A 20,028-nucleotide genomic window follows, 5' to 3' on the forward strand; every position below is an offset into this window, starting at 1 on the left:
ATTTCCCTCCAATGCCCATAGTGGTCTGCTAGTAATGTATTTTGCACTCCAGTCCATCCTATGTGTTGTTCTCCAGGCAGCTTTCTAAAATGCACATCTGATCATGAGCTCTCCACTGCCCTGAGCCTTTATAGGAACTCTAGGGTCTTTGAATAGTTGTCCAAACTCTATCTCCATCCCAACCACTGTCACGTAAGAAGTTATTTTCCTTTAGTTGCGTATATTTATACTTGATGGGTCTTAGACTGAAAAACGTTCACCTTTCTCAAGATTCTACACTTTTTGAAAGCCAGAATTGTGGGTTATTTAGCTCTTCTCCCCACCTTAACTCAATGCCTCACATATACTAGTGGTCTAATAAATGTTCAGCTGAATGAAATGATATACTCCCTAAACGAAGTCAATTATTTGTTGGAATCTTTTCAACAGTGTCTTCGCAGAAAAGACTCTGAAGCATTATTTGAAATAATTAATCTAAATATGTAGTTGCATTTATTGCTTATTTTCAAGGTATACTAAATTAATATAAAACCATCTATAAAATTAAATTGAACTCTGCCCCCAAACTTGCTTTCTGTATCCTTTTTTTTCAATTGATGTAACATTAAGATAGAAACAATTAGCTTATGAAATATTTTATTTACTTGATGAAGAAGCTCTATTTTCTTCATCAGAATTATTGCAATGTAATTATCAGTAGAAAGCTTCCTTTAATTAATGAAAAATAACCATGGTTTGCAAATCAGAAGGTTTTCTGCAGAAACTAGTGAGCCTTTCTGTACAAGTGTATTTACAAATACACTTTCTAATGCATTAAAAAAAAAGTTGTGGCCAGCTCACAAAATTTTCAGTGTCCCTTACTGTATTTACCAAAGGACTAGAGATTTTATATCTTATAGAAGAGCTGATAGAACACATTTGGGTCCATTTTAGAGAAGTAAAGTTTAGTTTAAGTAGTCATCAAAAATTATACTTTATCAGTGGAATCTGATATTTATTATTCTCAGCTGAACTGTAGCCTGCCTTTCATTTTGCCTAAGTCATATTCTAGAGTAACTTTATTTGATTTCTGAATAAGATTTTCTCCTCCATATTTAGCTTAATGTAACAGTTCAACGCATCTGTTTTCTCAGTTACTGTGCACTAGATTATATTGGTCCAACCTCATTGTACGGTGTGTCTTCCATTCCCGAATCTTCTTTCATTGCTCCTTCTTCTTTAATATTTGGTGTAATGCTCAGAAAAGCTGGCCAGCCCATAGAGAACATGCCTTGAGAGGACCAAGCAAAATCAGACATTATTATTTGAGCCAAATCCTGTTTGGGATAGAGCATGCCTTTCTTCATGGTAGCATAATAAAACCCACTCTGTCAACAAGATGGGCAGACTATGACTGTTGATAAATATTCTCTCCAAGGCAACCAATGATCCTGTTTTCTAATTTTGTATCATTTTTCAGGTGACATATTTTCTTTTAGAAGCTGGCATGGACAAAATACAGAATCTGTAGATAGACACAGTTCCAACGTTCCAGTTAGCCAACCCCTTGGAGGCTGTTTCTCCCATTTGTCAAACTGAAGACGTTAGTTATCTATCTCAAAAGATGGTTGAAGGGACGCAAACATTAATACTGAGCTGGTATGGTCAGTGCATTATGAAAACAATGCTCATTACTCGCTGATTTTCACTCCTTTGCATTATCTAGAAACTTCCTTAAATTTTCTTAGCACCGTGGCTACCAAGATCAAAACAAATATATCTGGCTCTACAGATAATATATAAAAACAGTTGATAATGGGCCATGTCCCCAGAGGAGGGATTGGAACTGAATTTGAGTAGTCAGGGACACAGCTTACACTGTCAGACCAGTCCTTGAACTTTGGCCCCATCACAAGCTCACCATGCTCTCTCTCTAGGGCAGCCTGTATCACTTACTCTTGGTTTTCTCACTCGAAAACAGGAGGCAGTGATAATAGTACTTTCATTACTGAGCCCAGTGCGGGGCCTTACCTGGAGCAGGTGCTTTTAGAATTCGAGCTGATACTTTTGTGACATGTGTCCATTTTTAATAATCAGCTCATTGGCTATGTAACTAAATTATCACTCCAAAATGTGCTAAAAATTATAATTAGGATAATTACTGCAATCTAATTCTTGCATTAGAAATTCTACTTCCCTACTTTTAAAAATGAGAATATTCCTTCTGCAATTAAACATATATTAAAATATTTGACAACTGAGGAGCAGGGACATATATATCCCCGACAGAGCAGAGAAAGTCACGATACATCTCTTGCAGGATGATGATCCTTGTAATAGTTGTACTTTCTGGAGTTGCTCATATTTGCCCGTATGCTGGTTACTTGCACATTGTAGTGAAGGGATACTCTATCCCTGTGACTTGGAAACATCATAATGTAAAAGTATATTGAGGACTTCAGATATATGCCAATGGATATGAATATATGCTAGTGCATCATAAAAAATCACCTTCCTTAGAGTTTACCAAACAAATACGTTCTTTTCTCAGTGGATATGTTATCGTCCAGTATTACCTCCGGTCTAAAAGTCGGTATTTAAAATTTTTTCATATTAAAGTCTCACACAAAATTTTGGGATATAAGTTTCCACAATTTGTCAAACGGACACCTAGTTTTATCAGGTGTCTTCAGTTTTGTTTTTTGTTAGAATTTGAAATAGTCTTTACGGAGCTGTATTATGATATAAAATAGATACGATACATATATGTCTGATTGTGATATCAAACAGGTGGGGGTGAAGGGTATGTTAGGCAAAATAGTGATAATTTTGATGACTTGTATATAAAAATGAAGCTGAATAGTTAGTGTGGAGCTAGGCAGGAAGATCCCTGAATTTTAACGTGGACACAAGCCACGATGCCAGGTGTGACCTCCTCCTCAAACAAGCGACCTCACTATCTCACGGTTCACTTTGTTAACTTGGCTCATATGTTCTTTTTGCAAAATCCACTGAGATTCTTTAGAAAATATATGCATTTTTAGAAGAACAAGGGATTATGTTAATTAATTAAATAAGAGATTCATTAAATATGTATACGTAACTGAAGTCCAAGTTATCTTTCATTCAGTTATTTTGATCTTCAGATCTAAGGATTTGTTTGTGTTTTTCATACACGGAGTTTTCCACTGAATTTTGAAAGTTAAGATAGTGTTATGAAGTAGATTGCAGGTCATATCCTTTGGGTTTGAACAAGCTTTTTCAATAGAAAACAGATTAAATATATTAACTATATTGCCACATTTTTTGCAAAGAGTAATTCTTCAGTGATTGTTATAAAATCTTTCATCAAACATTAAAAATGAAGTATTTTTAATTAAAGGAAATCAGTGCTATAAATTATTATATGTTGTAAATTGTCAGAACCAGTTAACATTAAAAAAAAAATTTTTTTAATGCTTATTTATTTTTGAGACAGAGAGAGAGACAGAGCATGAACGGGGGCGGGGGGGGGGCGGGTCAGAGAGAGAGGGAGACACAGGATCTGAAGCAGGTTCCAGGCTCTTGGCTGTCAGCACAGAGCCCGACACAGGGCTCGAATTCATGGACCGTGAGATCATGACCTGAGCTGAAGTCGGATGTGCAACCGGCTGTTTTTAAAAAAACAAAATGGAGGGACGCCTTGGGGGGCTCAGTCGGTTAAGCACTGACTTCACCTCAGGTCATAATCTCACGGTTCGTGAGTTCAAGCCTCAAGTCAGGCTCTGTGTGGACAGGTCAGAGCCTGGAGCCTGCATCGGATCCTGTGTCTCCCTCTCTCTCTGCCCCTCCTCTGCTTGCTGTCTCTGTCTCTGTCTCTCTCTCTCAAAAATAAAATACACATTAAAAAAATTTTGTATAAAAATGAAATGGAACATGTTGATTATATAGTCCCGCATATATATTTTTGGCATTCCTTATTTTCAACACGTAGGTTTTTTTTGCATTTCAAGATTAAAATGGATTTCTCTTGCAATTTTAAACAATTTTAGAATAAAATCCCAAGGGCAGACTAGTATGCAAATTGGAAGCAAATATGGCCATAACTCATAATCCTAAATATTGGATAAGATGCAGTTCTATTTGCTGAGAACTTTTTGGTTCTGAACTTCATAAATTTGGATGGATTTCTGAATGGTAGGAGCCTCAGACTCTGACAGTGTGAGTTATGAAGGTCTGGGATAGCTTTTGCTTCTAAGAATATACATTTAAGAATTTCATCGAAGTAAACTTGAAGCAGCAACTTGATTTGCTCTGCTCTGTTCCCTGGGGGTAAAGGAGCTTATGCGGGAGAGTTAGAGCACTCACTTCCTCCGCTGGGAGCTGTTAGTAATGGGTAGTTATCACAGGGATGGGTATCCTCCGGGAGCAGGGGTGGTGTGCAAATCTTTTCCATTTTCCAGTAACCTAAGGTAGTGCAAGATGAGGTTAAGACATGGCTACAGGTTGGTGTTAATACAAGCTTATGAGACTATACATCAGTAAATGATAAAACATTCTCATTTTGAACTAAGAAGCTGACCAGTTAGCCTTTTTGTAGACAGATTAAACGTGATAGTGGCATGAAAGCTACAATTGATAAGTACGGCATAATTAAAACTATCTGTGACCATTAATGTTACTTAATGAAACATAACTGAGATTATTACTAAAATCAAGAAGTTAATTTTAATTTAGGCTTCAGCATGTCACTTCTGGACTTTTCTCCCTGCACACGGTCGTCTTACCTTTTCTTTTCAGGTATTCCGCAATGAGGGCAGCTATATGGATGTAACACATCGCGGCCTGTAAGAAAAAAGAACGGTTTTAGAGGAAGGCACAGCACAGAGGTGGCTAATCAGGACTAACCTTCCTAGGTGAGTCAGTATTCCATGTAAGAATACATGGAGGAACCCTTTTAATGACGGAGTTAAAAACAAGAATCAGTCTGATTTCCAAAGCGTTCACAATCAAGAATAAAATGCCTACTCAGGAAGTTTTGTTTGTGCGCTTATCTGGGTGTTATCTTCAAGTGGGTGAATGAACTGACCTCAAGAATTTTTCTGTAGAATTACCTTCCGTCCTATTTAAGCCTAATGTAGAAATTTTATTTTATTACTTTTTTAATTAATTATTTTATTTTGAGAGAGAGAGAGACAGTATGAATGGGGGAGGGGCAGAGAGAGAGGCAGAGAGAGAATCCCAAGCGGACTCCGTGTTGTCAGCACAGAGCCCAACTCGGGGCTTGAACTCAGGAAACCGCGAGATCCTGACCTGAGCCTAAACCAAGAGTTGAATGCTTAGCCAACTGAGGCATCCAGGCGCCCCTGATGTATATATTTTAAAATCCAATTCTCTTTTCTTGTTAAAACTATACACTACAGTATCGGGATCTAAACTGAAAATAAAATTAAGCTATCTTCTTACCTTTTCTGTTTCTAATAATGGCCCCCTTGGAATTTCTACTGCCTTTAAGATGGTCACCTCACAAGGTGGTACTTGATTAAATAGCGTGGCCTAATGTAATGTGTGCTCCCGCCAACCAGAATATATGGTGACATCTTAACGTTCTCTAGTATCTCCCGAAAAGCCTTGAGCATTGCTGAACAGGTACTAGAACTTGGCCTGTTGAGGGTCCAAATGACTTCAGCTTTTCCCTTGAAGTTTTATGGAGGGATTTCCCCATTTTCTGGGCAATCCAAGGAACTGGAGTTTCTCATTCTTGTCCCATCAAACTGCCTCCGACCGCAGCCTCTGATTGGCTCTCTTTCCATCCCAGGATCCTTCACATGCGTTTAGAAGAACGTCAGGTTTAACTTCAGGTTTTAAGACCATCCCGGACATTTTAATCTCTTCCCCAAAGGGGCGTATTTCTGAGAATAAGGCAAACCTTTTCCATTTGGTATCTAGAAACCACTTGGGTGCTGTGAACTGCTACATAAAAAGCCACCCAGTGTTTAAACGGACATTGAAAAGTTAGCTATTGATTTATAATCTTCACACAGTGCATTCTCTTCACAGGGCTCGTGAGAGTGTTAATATTTCCATCACCAGTTCAGACCAGCTGCAAATGAGGACAGATTACCCCAGCCTGAGATTACTCACTATGAAGGCAAGTTTGCCCATCCGAGTCCAATTACAGGGAAGAAGTTTTAAAACACAGAAGATTAACTTACATAACTCAGTTTCTCAATTTCCAGACACCGTTCCAACCATCCTCCCTAGTCTTAGGCTTTTAACGTTTAGTTCTGCATTGCATATCCTAATTACATTGCATATCCCAATTACAGCTGATACCAACAACTGTGGCTTTTACTTGGTATCATTTACATGGAGTCAGGAATTCTTGAATCTTATGTGCAAATTTAATGCACATAATATATAATCGGGTCATATCTAGATGAGCGGGAAAATATGCTAACCTACTGTAAATGAAAATCCAATCGTCCCGATAAAGGAGACAATGCCAATGGAGAAGGACTGAGCCTTTGCTAATCACCTCGGATAAGTCGCCGTTTCTTGCGTGAATCTTGGCCATGCTTTCCAGCCAGGTCCTGCGCAGCTCAGGGGTGCTTGCATAGGAGTTTGCCAGACTGTACTGGAGATCCACCAGCATCTCGGGGTCCTTCTCATGCTCCTTCATCTGAGCTGTGGCCATCAAAACAGTCCTTATACGTTTTGTCAGATCTTTCACCTCTGCTGGGAAGTTGCTGTTCTTTGGAAAAGAGAGAGGCTGGGTCATTATCGGTTTCAAATTCCTAAGAGAAGTTACTTCAAGTTATGCTATTACTTATGGCATCGTCTCACAGTTTGATGCGTTCTCTATCTTGTTCATAAGCATGTACTTTCTTTATACATGCATCTTATGCATTGTGGTTGTGTATACATCTGAACATTAGAACTGTAGTAGACTCCGTCTTATCTGCTCACCCAGCTTCTTCTAGTAATAGCATCCTGATTGTTCTTTGAGACGCTCTCCTCTCTGGCTCTGGGTCATGTGATTTGAAAGGTCTACTTCCTTCGCAGGCACCAGGGTGTGGCCCACGTTCCTGACCTGGCCAATCATATTCTTTGATCCCTCAAGCCAGTGATTGGTTTAGGGATGGGCATATGATAACAAGGTTCAGTTTGGGGACTTTAACTGACACAATTGAATGAAGTGCTTCTTTCGCTTACGGGATACTTCCATATCCTCAGAATTTCTGAGAAAGTACGCTCAGGGGCAGATCCTGCTTGTAAATGAAGTAAACATAGAGGAAAATTGAACTAAGAGACAGAGAGAGGTAAAAATAGAGGCAGTAGGGAAGGGGATCTGAAAACATGATTTTTTAATTTTTAAAGGTTTTTTTTATTCAAATCATTTCTTCCAGTTTTGTTCACAAGTAACTGTCATACATCACTATATAAATGTAAGGCATACAGCATAGCAGTTTAATTGATAGATGTTGTGAAAGGAGTAGCACAATAGGTTCAGCTAACAGCCATCTTCTCCTACAGATGCAGTATAGAGACAAGAAAGAACAAAGAAAAACGGAAAACAAAATTCCCCTTATGATGACAGCTCATAGGATCTTCTCTCTTAACTCCCTCTTCTTTTTTTTTTTTTTCTTTTATGTTTATACATTTTTGAGAGAGAGACAGAGTGTGAGCAGGGGAGGGGCAGAGAGAGAGGGGGACACAGAATCCGAAGCAGGCTCCAGGCGCTGAGCTGTCAGCACAGAGCCCGACGCGGGGCTCGAACCCACAAACCATGAGATCGTGACCGGAGCCGAAGTCAGACGCTTAACCGACTGAGCCACCCAGGTGCCCCTCTGAACTACCTCTTCTATGTAACATACAGCGATGTTAGCTATAGTCCTCATGTTGTACCTGACATCCCAGTACTTATCTATCTTACAATTAGAAGTTTGTACCTTTTCACCACCCTCCTCCAATTTCCTCACCCCCACCCTGCCTCTGATAACCATGAGTCTGATTTCTTTCTTCATGATTTTCAGGGTTTTTTTTTAAGATTATACATATAAGTGAGATCATACGGTACTTGTTTATCTCTGACCTATTTCACCTAGTGTAATGCCTTCAGTGTCCATCCATGTTGTTACAAATGGTAGGACTGCCTCAGATTTTGTGGCTGACTGCTATTCCATTGACTATATACACCACAACCGCTTTATCCATTCGTTCACTGGTGGACACGTAGCTTGTTTCCATGCCTTGGCTATTGTAAATAATGCTGTTATGCACATGGGGTGCACATATCTTTTTGAATTAATGTGAAAACATTTTAATTTCTGGGTTCAGCCATGCCCAATGCCAGGCCCTTATCCCTGGACTTTTCAGTACTGTGATTAAAGGCGAAGTCTTCAGAAATTTCTAAAAGAAAGATTAAATACATTTGACCTACAATAGGATTATGAGAGAATCACTGTATTTCTGGATATTTGTGGTTAGTATTCTTTTTTTATTTTTGGTAAAATTTTTTAATGTTTATTTATTTTTGAGAGAGAGGGAGACAGAGCATGAGTGGGGGAGGGGCAGAGAGGGGGGGCACACAGAATCTGACGTAGGCTCCAGGCTCTGAGCTGCCAGCACAGAGCCCGACGTGGGGCTTGAACTCACAAACCGTGAGATCATGGCCTGAGCCAAAGTGGGACGCTTAACCTTCACAATGAGCCGCCCAGGCGCCCCTTGTGGTTAGTATTCTTGTTATATCTCATTCAACCACCCGTCTTGGAAATTCCAAGCAACAGATGATAGACTGACAGTGTTAGAGCTGATCGGCAATTCAGCAAGCAAACTCAATGTAAGCACTCAGTTTAAGTCACAATACACAAAACACAGAATTTGGATATATATATTTTTTTGATTTGGATATTTCACAAAAGAACCCAGTTTAGTTTATTCCCAAGTCTTTGAAAATGTCCATAAAGCATTTCTTACTTTCATCTGCTTGTCTCCATTAGCAAAATTGTTGGTAATTGCAAGGGAATGCTGAAACCGAGAGCCTCCAATCCCAGCATCGGCGATTAGCTGGCTTACAGCCTTGATAAGCTAGAAGAGAAGAGAAAAAGAAAACTCCAAAGGTACTAGTAATATTAAAGAAACCCACTGGATTGGATGAATGTACCATTGATTTCTCCCTGTGGGTCCAAAGAATAGCATCTTTATGCCTTAAAATTTTCAGAAGGCCACGTAATCTAGGGTGTTTCCTATGATTTAAAATATTTAAAGAAGGTTGCAGGAATCTTGGGATGCCTTAAAGGAAGACATGTCTGGATTTGGAATCTGGTGGGGTTAGGCATCCTAGAGATAGTCACGGTTTCCTGAGTTGTGTATTCTATTCGATTCTGTTCCTTGGCAGAAGAAAAGTAAAAGTGGAATTATGGGCTGTGTTGATTTCTGCCCAGCTGCCCTCTTCCTCTGAACCAGAGCGGAGTGTGTTGAGTCTCTTTAAGGAGGAATCTAGTGGAAGAGTTGGTAGCTCTTGCCCAGGGGCCTAGAGGCTTTTGTCAATGCTGAAACAGAAGAGTGGCTTTAACAACAGCATTAATGGAAACTGGCAGCACTTACTTGTAAGTGGGACCGGACAATTGACTTCTGCTTGTTAAATTCAAAATTCTTCCTCATGAAAAAGTAGAGAAGGGCTGATGCTTCTGTCTGAGTTGACCGTGACCTGTGGTTACAGCATTTTAGGACTTCATAGCAGAAGGATCCACACAGGTCGGCAGGCCCTTGAAAGAACGCTGAAGGAAACTATGGAGGTAGAACGGTTAAGTTGGTGGGGGGGACCACCTTCATTTTGCTGTGTTTCTGCTTGTATTTTAAAATTCCTTAGAACAAATCTGCCTTTTTTTTTTTTAACCCAGGCAAGTGGAAGAGATATAATTGTAAGTATTTAAGTCCATATTAATATTTCTTTTTTTTTTTCCTAGAAATAATCATTCTTTACATGGTAAGTATCCCAGGCACCAATGATGACAACCCGAAACTAGTGAATGAGAGCTTTGAAGTGTTTCCTCTTCACCCAACATTGTAAAACTACAGGGATCCTCAAAAGTTGGCAGCTGTGTCTACTTTAAGGTGGAAACTTCACTTGGCATGAATGGAGATCGCAGATGATGACGTGCATTTTCCCCGACTCTCTGTCACAAATACTGAGGATCCCCCCCAGAAGATGGCTATGTGTTAATAATATTCCCTTTCGATATCCAAGGAGACAGGTTGTCAAGACTGTTAGCTGTCAAGACCAGGAATCAAATGGCTTATTAAAACCAATAAAAATACTCTAATAAAACCAAATAAGCCAAAATAGAAGGAAACGGACTTTCTTTCCTCCATACTGAGAGATGTAAGGATTAACACGTGTTTATTATCATCCTTTCCTGAGATTTCACTGGAACCAGGAGAACTCTTACCTTGCAAACAAACAGTCTCAAGGAGGCAAACACGTGCTTCAGCGCTGTGGCTGACTGGTTGACTTGGAAAAAGACCATGTAGGTGTCAAAGACCCTTTTCATCATGGAATTTTGACATTCAGATTGTTGGAGTTGTCTCTGGAAATTCAACACAGAAGTTATTTAGGATGAGTGAAAAAGCACCTGTATTCTTTCAAAAGATATTTACTGTGAGCCTACTATGTGGTAGGCACAACTCTGGGTAATGGAGATAGTGTTGAATAAGAAGATAAGGTCTATGTTCCCAATGAAACTTACACAGCAGGGATTGGAAAAAATTACTAAATAAGAAAATAGAGCAGAATGATATGATATAATAAAAAGTAACTGGTTTGGGCAAGGATTACTTTAGGTAGGGTGGGCAGCCAAGACCCTCTAATGGATGAACTGACATGTGAGCTGAAAGAATTGGCTACGGGCAGATCTGAAGGCACTATCCAAGAAGAGAGAAGCAGCTAGTACCAGGGATATGAGTTGGGAAGAAGCTTATGAGTTCAAAGTTGAGACAAAAAAGGGCAGAGGAGCCTGAGCAGAGCATGGGGTGAGATCGGGACAGAGGTAGGAGATGAGGCCACAGGGAGGCAGGTCCTCGTAGGCATCGGTAGGGCCTTTAAGATGTTTGAGATTTGACTGACATTTGCACTGAGTGATAAAGATTTAAAATATGGTGTTTGTTTTTTTTCTACCACCATGCTGACACTTTTCCTGAAAGCAGGGATTTTTTGGCATAATCATTGTGTTTGGTGTAGACGTTATTCAATGGATCCAACTGTTCCTACTTCAACCCTGAACATCTGTAAGCTCATTAGATTGAGCTAATATTCCAAATATCTTTATTGAGGTATAACTGGCATACAATTTCTATAGTTTGAGTTTATTTAATTTTATATAAATGGCATCAGACAGTAACTGAGCGTAACTGAGCAGCGTTCTATTGTATGGATATACCACCATTTTTTAAATGCATTCACCTGTTGATGTACACTTGGGTTGTTTTCATCACTTATTAAAAATAAGGCTTGTACGGACATTTGTGTACACAGGTTTTTGTGACCAAATGCTTTTATTTCTCCTGGGTAAATGCTTAGTATTGGAATGGCCGGTCACATAATGGACACACGTTTAACTTTTTAGACTGCCATACTGTTTTTCAGAGTGTTTGCATGCCCGCCATTCGTGGATAAGAGTTCCAGTTTTTTCATACCCTTGCCAAAACGTAGTATGGTCAGTCTTTTTAACTTAAGTCATTCTACCACTATGTAGGTATTATTTTCACCAAAGATATACAGATGACAAATAAGCCCACAGAAAGATGCTCAGCATCATTAGTCTGTTGGATCTAGCCATCATTTGTCTCTCCCCCTGAGTCTGAAAAAGTGGAGTCCCACTCTCAATCAGCTCGGCTTGCCTGAGGGTGAAGCAGGAGAAGCAAAGAAGAATATTTATTATTTGACAATAGTGAAATACATATGTATGTATATCATTTGAGCATTAGTCAACTTCTGATAAACTCTGAGTCTCAGTTGTAAAACTTTTTCCACTGACACTTAGGCTGATTTATGTAACGTTAATTGATTTCATAAAATGTTAAATTAAAAAAAATGTTTATCTTTGAAGGAGAGAGAGACAGAGCGTGAGCAGGGGAGGGGACAGAGAGAGAGAGAGACACACACACACACACAGAATCTGAAACAGGCTCCAGGCTCTGGGCTGTCAGCACAGAGCCCGAAGCAGGGCTCAAACTCACAGACCCCGGGATCATGATCTGAGCCAAAGTCAGACGCTTAACCGAATGAGCCACCCAGGTGCCCCAGTAAAATATTTTTTTTTTCTTGACTTCCCATGACTTTTCCACCTCCCATTTTATCATGTTGCATCAGATGTTATGGTCACACTTACCTGGTGAGTCTGGGTGAAGAGTGATAGCAGGTCTAGGATAGTCAGGCACACCTCTGTAGCTATATTGGCCTCTGTGTCCACATGGTACATGATGTCTATTTCATTGGAGTTGCCTACAAAATATGAAGTAGAACATACATAAATGTCTAAGAAAATTCTTTGTATTCCATAAAGGGCTTTCTTCTATTATAACATTTTCACTGTTTTCTGGTGTTTTGATAAATAATTTATGAAATCAAAGTGCTTTTGTTGGTTCAATTACCTTATTGGCTGAATCAAAAACTAAAGACTGTCCATCTAAAGACAGAGGCTTTAACGGATCCTATAGACTAAATGTTTGTGTTGCCCCAAATTCCTGCGTTGAAGCCCTAAGTGTGATGGTATTTGGAGATGGGATATTTGAGAGGTAATTAGCTCGTGAGGGCGGAGCCCTCATGAATGGGTTCGTGCTCTTATAAAAAGAGGCAACAGAAAGGGGGCCTTTCTCTCTGTCATATGAGGACACAAGAAGAAGGTGACCATCTGCAAACCAGGAAAAGGGTGCTCACCAGACATCAAATCTGTTGGTACCTTGACCTTGGACCTCCCACCCTCCAGAACCATAAGAAATAAATGTTAGTTGTTTAAGCCTCCCAGACAATTCTCTTGTAGCCACTCAAACTAAGAGTGTAAGCCCTTTTCATATGTCAGCTGTAGACAAGAGTGACCCATTTGCCATTATTTCTTACTTCTTTTCCGTTGATTTAGGCATTGACAGAGTCATAGTCCTTTCATACTCAGTCTGGGGCAAGTTTTAGGCTCCTAGTCTAATAGACTAAATGTATAGTCTCAGTGGACAGTGTGCATTAGTGGCCATTAAAGACCCTAAATATATTCATAGGTGAAGGCATCTGCCTTTGGTCACATGTCCCTAACCACTAACATGTACACAATACAAAACACTGGGCTCCATTTTTCCCTCATTCTCAAGCTGGAATGTGCGCATCACTAGGTTCAATACATCACACTTAGTGCTTCTAGGACATGGACAACTTTCTCCTCGTCCCAAACAGCGGACAGTAATAAGCTGGTTGACAGAGGTCCCCGTAACCCTCACAATAGCAAATCCACCTGACATCAGAGGAGCTACATGGAGCACATTATCCTGAGAGATTTGCCTGTTTCCTTTCTTATAAGGACACTTCAGTTTTAAACTCCCTCTCTGCTGATCTTTTTCCTCTAAGAAAAATTCCCTGGGCTACAGCAAGCCTGAAAAGCAACGGTCTCAGTAACACACTAACATTCCTTACGTTTCTGAAACATTCTAACGCATTTAATGTCTTCCACGCATCTAGAGAAACACTGCTAGCCATCTCGGTCCTATTATTTCTCGTTTACTTACTGGACATGGTATTGTCTAACATCTGTAAAAGTTTGGGATTAGAAAGTGCATTTTTGCCTCGAATTATCGGTAAAGTTTGTGATCGGTGCTGCTTATGTCCTTCATGAGCGGACGTGGTATGCATCCTGAAAATTAAATAAGAAAATAGGTTATGGTACGAGAGATATGAGACACAAATGTTCATTCAAAAATTCTAGACTGAGTCAAATATAAACAACTTTTACCCAGAGATGTTTTATGAAAAATATTAATTACAGGAGACATGATCAAAGGGACTTTTAAGAGTACTTTTGGAGAGGTTTTATTTAAGCCAAAAAAGGGTTCAGAAGGATGCTCGGTACCAAAGAGTAATAGAAGAATAATAGATACTAAGTCTGAACAAGCATATTCATTATTATTTAATGAAATCATGAGATTTCATGGGAATTCCATGGTATTCCATCCTCGTAGGGGAGAGAGCTGGGGGGGACCCTGGTGCAACTACATTCCCAGGATGATGATAATGGTCTGCAACAGCTCTCATTCAATGTCTCCTTGGCACTCCCACCTGGTGGAAAGAGCCAGTGTTATGTGGGAGTAAAGACACTTCCCATTCTTGACTTTCATTTCCACTATCATTTGGCCAAGGCAATAAAACATTTTTTTTTTTTTGAGTAAAGTAGGCAATAAGAGATACCCTGAAGAGTCAAGCCTATAGAAGAGGCAATGGTTTTCTCTTGGTCACACTTTTCAAGGGGTTATTTGGTTTTGACCACATCAAATGCTCTGGATGGATCGAGGTCAGAAGACCTAACTTTGGTTTTCAGTAGTTAGGGGAGCCCTGAAGCTACAAGAAAAAATGAGTTCTGGCTTGTATGGCTTGGACCTTTGGGACTGATTTATTTCCAGGTTTTGGGTCTATTTTGGTCTGGAGCTTCTGGAGGAAAAATCCTGGTGCCTAGGAGGGGAGGGGTAGGAATGGCCAGGACGTGTCTAGATGGTTCAGGAAGAAGCTTGCAATTTAACCCACCAAACGTCAACAAAACTGCAGTGACCTCAGGTACCTTACTATTGTCTTTAAAGGCAGAAAGTCATTGTTGATAGTCTTCTCTCCTATTACCATTTGGAAAACACGCCTATTACATTTTCTCATTTGCTTTCACACAAGGGGCAACTTCGAGGAGTCCCTATGGGCTAAGAGGCAAAACTTACTCCATGGTTTTTTGGTTATATACTACTTTCTTATTTCGGAAATTCTTTCTAAAATATAGCCATTTTCACATTACATATTATTATGGTAACTTTGGGAAGAATAAATCAAACTGGAGAAAATTTTAGCGAAGAATTCTTATTTATGAGACTCAGGGGAGATTTAAAGTAGGATTTCAGGGCAAAATCCTCCCACAGGGTAGGTTCATAAAGGATGACTCCAGGCCCTGTGTGCTAGTCAAATCGGTGTAATGACTAGGAAATTGAACACGAGCTTATGGAGCCATCCATGTTTCCTCATTGCTTGCGACCCTTTAAAAAACAATTTTAGGGGCACCTGGTGACTCAGTCAGTTAAGCGTCTGACTTCGGCACAGGTCACGATCTTGCGGTTCGTGGGTACAAGCCCCGTGTCGGGCTCTGTGCTGAAATCTCAGAGCCCGGAGCCGGCTTCGGATTCTGTGTCTCCCCCTCTCTCTGCACCTCCCCCACTTGCACTCTGTCTCTCTTGTTCTCAAAAATAAATAAACATAAAAAAAAATAAATAGATAAAATCCAATTTTGGCTCTGAGGACACTGCTAACGTATTACAATGACTGAAAGGTATGGGGAGATACGACCTCACATTTGATATGTCACTGGGAGGTTAGCAAACATTAAATGAGTCATTTATTGGAATGATGTCTTTTCGGGCTCAGTGAAATTACGGTACTATTAACCTCCATCCACTGCATGGCATTGTGCCCCAAGTGCACATAAATAAGTCATAATCCTTGACTCTTAGGTTTTCACAAGCTAGCAGAGCAGATCGAGGAGAGTTTCTGCATGTGGTTTGAAGTGTATGCATACATACATATGCATGTGCCTGCTTGTGCACGCACATGTGGAAGCATCCGTATCCCTCCACACACACACACACGCGCGCACACACACACACACACACACACACACACACGCATAAACACAATATGATTACAAATATCAAGCAAATGCGACATTACCATTGTGGCAAGGGACCTGATGTTTGGCAGGAAGGGTTAGAGCCTTTGAGAGTTCCATTGTTCTGGGTGGACTGCACAAATTTAAATGCTGCAGCAATTTTCCTGCAAGGGAAACTGAGGTTTTAATCACAGTTCAGTATTTGTAATTTATTTTTAAATAAAGACCGGCCACTGGCAACACGACTACTGAACAACGAAATAGTCTGTGTGCTATGAAAGATAAAATCACATCATCTTTTGGGAATGGGAAATGGGGGTTTAGCGAAAGTGCTGGGGGCTTCGTGGTCTCTCATGAGAAAACAATGTCAACACAAAGTTATTCTAGATTAATTTTTCTTTTCAGCTTACTGGGAGTATATTCTTTCTTTCTTTCTTTCTTTCTTTCTTTCTTTCTTTCTTTCAAGTACAGTTGACACACAACGTTATATTAGTTTCATGTGTACAACATAGTGATTTGACAAGTTTATGTATGTTGCACTCACCATAAGTGTGGCTACTATCTGTCCCCAAACCACAAAACCACTGACTGTATTCCTTGTGCTGTACCTTTTATTCCTGTGACTTATTCACATTGGATGTATTCACATTGGATGTAGAAGGTTCATAGGAATCTTCTACATTACATCCATGCAAAATGATAGATAAGTTAGCTCGGACGATACAGGAAATGTGGCTTCCTTTTAGAAATGTATGTTTTGTGCTTTTCTCCCTAGACAGCTTTTAACTAGTCCTAGATCTATGATGAGTACATGGCAAGTGTCAAACTTCTACGTCTACTCTGAGGTCAACCTTACGGTCCTTATGTGCACCTTAAGATTTCTAACATATACCTTGAAGTCTAACCTGATATACATTAATAGATGCCATATTTTTTTAAAGATCAGACCAACCTAGTGGAATTTAAAAATTGTTACCTTATTATATTGCGTCTTCCTAGGTATCTGAAATTCTGAAGACAAACACTAGAAAGGAAAAAAAAAGGCCACATTCCAATTATTCATGTCCTTTTGTTTATACAAACTGTTCATTTAAGAAGTACATTAAAAGAAAAGATGATTTTATGCATACTTTATGCATGACTACTACTGATAGATAGTAGGACATTCTAAGGACATATGGGTCCTTAGGATGAAGGATGGTATACTGAACCATTTTGAAGCTTCCAGAAAAAAACAGGTTAACAAATCAACTCTATAACTTACTCCAAGATGCTGAAGAAGTCAGACACCTCTGGACTGGGTGCTCTTTGCCAGTAGGCAATCAGCGTCTCTGGAAGGAAACACCATGTAGCATGAGACTCTCGGAAATTCAATTTTTTTTTCCTTTTTAAAAATTTTAATTTTCAAGGGCTCTCTCTTTACCCTCTGAAATTGTCTTCATAATGTGAAGAAAGCACATGAGAAGGCTCCTGGTTTCTGCTTGATCTAACTTGTCAAATCGAAGGGTTGACCCTATCAAAGACAAGGGTCTAGGGATCTAGGAACGGAAGAACCAAGAAAGACTGAATTAGCGAGGCGGGGTGGGGGGGGGCGGCGCTGGCTCTCCAGGTGCTGGGTAACTGGAGGAGAAGCCCCACCTTTTCGCAGTTGTCTGTTTTCTCGCTGCTCTTCTCATTGGTGCTTGGGTTGGAGTCAAGACTTGCCAGAGATGCTCTGGAGTCAGCATGGTTTACTGTAGAAATAGCTATTGATGAAAATGCTGCAAACACAAGCCACAGCACACAGATGGTAATGAGATGTAATGGGCACACACACAGAGCTAAAACGATGACCCAAAAAGATGTTGATCATTGAGGTGGTAGGAGCACTGGGGAAGGCTGACATGATAGAGTCTGGAATTGCCATTGAAGACATGCGACATTTTAAGAATGATCACGGTGGCCATGCCAGCCTTAAGGATTTAGGGAAACTTAGACCAGTATAAACGGAAATAAGGTAAAGCTTGTTCCTTTGATTTCTTAAACAGCTTTTGAAAGGTTCTCTTTTAAAAACGCTTTCATGCAAGTTCATAAGGATGCTTTGGGGGGAGAAGCTTTCAAGTTTTGACAGTTTATAAGAAATTAAGATGACATTTCCAAAATAGTTCTTAAAAATAAATTCCGAAGTTGTTGGGGCTATTATATTTTAAAAGGTTGTATGCAATGAAAACTTCAAAGATTGTTTCCAGAATGAAATATTTTGGTAACATCTGAGTAGATTGCTCTTTGAGCCAAGTGAAACTGAATGCTAAGTAGAAGAGGAAGCCCCTGGATGAGCTTCCAAGAAATATGTAAAGAGACTCTTTAGCTCTGTAAATAGAGTGTACTTTGACATACAGCAATTATGCATACTGGATTATGGAGTGGGTAAAAAGCACAATGATATGTCATGTACACATGGAAGAGAGTTAAACACAAGTGTTTTTGCAAGGTCTTAAGTACCTGCTATGGAATTTAAAACATCTTTAGAAAATGACGTATCCACAGAATTTGCATGTTTCATAGCCGACTGGCTGTGAAATCCTCCATTGGTGCTGAGGTCATCTCTAGACCCCTGTATTCGAAGCACAGAAGAGATTAATGGGAATCGCCACATTTCAACATTGTAAACCCACATATGCCTTCTTTGTTACACTTTCAGTTGGATCATATTTGATCTGATCTTTTATATTCCAGCAAAGGTCTTCTGCCAAAGCAAGCAATGAAAATGAATACAGTCACAACCATACTCTTAGTCACATTTTGACTTCTTATGTGATTTTTTTTTTTTTTTTTTTACTATCTTTTAGCTATAAACTGGTTGGAATGGCTACTGTTTTTTATGGATGATACTCTAGATTATCATGAGTTATCTTACGTATATTACTATTACTAAAAGCTAATTCCAGGGGCGCCTGGGTGGCGCAGTCGGTTAAGCGTCCGACTTCAGCCAGGTCACGATCTCGCGGTCCGTGAGTTCGAGCCCCGCGTAAGGCTCTGGGCTGATGGCTCAGAGCCTGGAGCCTGTTTCCGATTCTGTGTCTCCCTCTCTCTCTGCCCCTCCCCCGTTCATGCTCTGTCTCTCTCTCTGTCCCAAAAATAAATAAACGTTGAAAAAAAAATTTTTTTAAAGCTAATTCCAAATACTTATTATGTACCAGTCTCTAGGCCTAGTGTTTTCTACTAGAGAATTTAATCCTCCTAAGAATCCTGTAATGTAGGAATTCTATCCGATTCTATAAATAAGAAAGCAGAGGTTTAAAGAGGCTAGATAGACACGCCTGGGTGGCTTAGTCAGTTGAATGTCTGACTTCAGCTCAGGTCATGATCTCACAGTCTGTGAGTTCCAGCCCTGCACCAGGCTTTCTGCTGTCAATGCAGAACTCGTTTCAGATCCTCTGTCCCTCCCCCCGCCCCTCCCCCACCCACATTCTCTCTCTTAAAAATCAATAAACACTAAAAAAAAAATAAAGACACTGGATGACTTATCGAAGGTTACATTGTTAGTAACTGATGTCGCTACTATTTACACAAGGTCTTCCTCTAAAGAGCGTTCCAAAGGCCTAGCTCCTAACTGCGAGAGAGTAATATCTTGCATTCACATGGCCTGTTGTGTGACCACGACGGTGGCTCAGTGGAGGAGGGAGGACAAACAGGCCACTCCTGGGGTGTGACTGAGGCCCTCCGCTACCCTAACACCAGGTGGTCACAAAGCCCGTGCGGAAAGGTGGCAGGGGGAGAGGGTGAGCACTGAGGATGGGGCCATGCACGCGACAGAGGAACCTGGTAAAAACTGGACAGAACTGGGGGGTGGATACAGGGAAGAGAGGACAGTGAAACCCAAATGTCGACTACGTGGATGAGGCAGCAGGCTCCAGGGACCAATCCGGAACAAAGGAGACTGACGTGGATGTCTCAAAATAGCTAGCAGCAGTGTTCTGTTTGCTCACGGGTGGGGGAAGATGGCTATCCAGGGCAAAAAGTGGGTGAACTCTTGATTAAAATGCACATTTGAAATAGTCTGTACACTTACTTGATTGGATGTGTTGACGGTAAAAGGATATAAGTCCTTCAGGTAAATCCTTGGCATATTGTCCAGAAGCATGCCATACAGGGGCATGTATAGACTTGCTATCTGGGCCTGTTTCTCCTA

At 40.2% G+C, this 20,028-nt stretch overlaps 1 protein-coding gene across 15 annotated transcripts in view; it reads right to left on the bottom strand.

The window, feature by feature from the left end:
- Window positions 1-20,028, bottom strand: part of DOCK10 (dedicator of cytokinesis 10) — a 272,646-nt gene that overhangs the window by 20,499 nt on the left and 232,119 nt on the right. For 12 of the 15 annotated variants that reach the window (XM_045481485.1, XM_045481482.1, XM_045481484.1 and 9 more), the window contains exons 33-48: window positions 19,909-20,025; window positions 18,339-18,450; window positions 17,496-17,617; window positions 17,281-17,395; window positions 17,122-17,188; window positions 16,834-16,881; window positions 15,920-16,021; window positions 13,732-13,856; window positions 12,351-12,463; window positions 10,413-10,550; window positions 9,568-9,750; window positions 8,938-9,048; window positions 6,497-6,712; window positions 4,746-4,803; window positions 4,327-4,425; window positions 1,164-1,270 (exon numbers count right to left, since the gene is read on the bottom strand). In XM_045481485.1, the coding sequence (XP_045337441.1) occupies window positions 1,164-1,270; window positions 4,327-4,425; window positions 4,746-4,803; window positions 6,497-6,712; window positions 8,938-9,048; window positions 9,568-9,750; window positions 10,413-10,550; window positions 12,351-12,463; window positions 13,732-13,856; window positions 15,920-16,021; window positions 16,834-16,881; window positions 17,122-17,188; window positions 17,281-17,395; window positions 17,496-17,617; window positions 18,339-18,450; window positions 19,909-20,025 (1,833 nt within the window). The remainder of the gene's footprint in view (window positions 1-1,163; window positions 1,271-4,326; window positions 4,426-4,745; window positions 4,804-6,496; window positions 6,713-8,937; window positions 9,049-9,567; window positions 9,751-10,412; window positions 10,551-12,350; window positions 12,464-13,731; window positions 13,857-15,919; window positions 16,022-16,833; window positions 16,882-17,121; window positions 17,189-17,280; window positions 17,396-17,495; window positions 17,618-18,338; window positions 18,451-19,908; window positions 20,026-20,028) is intronic. The other 3 variants (XM_045481483.1, XM_045481481.1, XM_045481476.1) reach the window with 2 other exon arrangements.

Source organism: Leopardus geoffroyi, chromosome C1, assembly GCF_018350155.1.
Source record: "Leopardus geoffroyi isolate Oge1 chromosome C1, O.geoffroyi_Oge1_pat1.0, whole genome shotgun sequence".
In the NCBI taxonomy this organism is placed as follows: Eukaryota; Metazoa; Chordata; class Mammalia; order Carnivora; family Felidae; genus Leopardus; species Leopardus geoffroyi.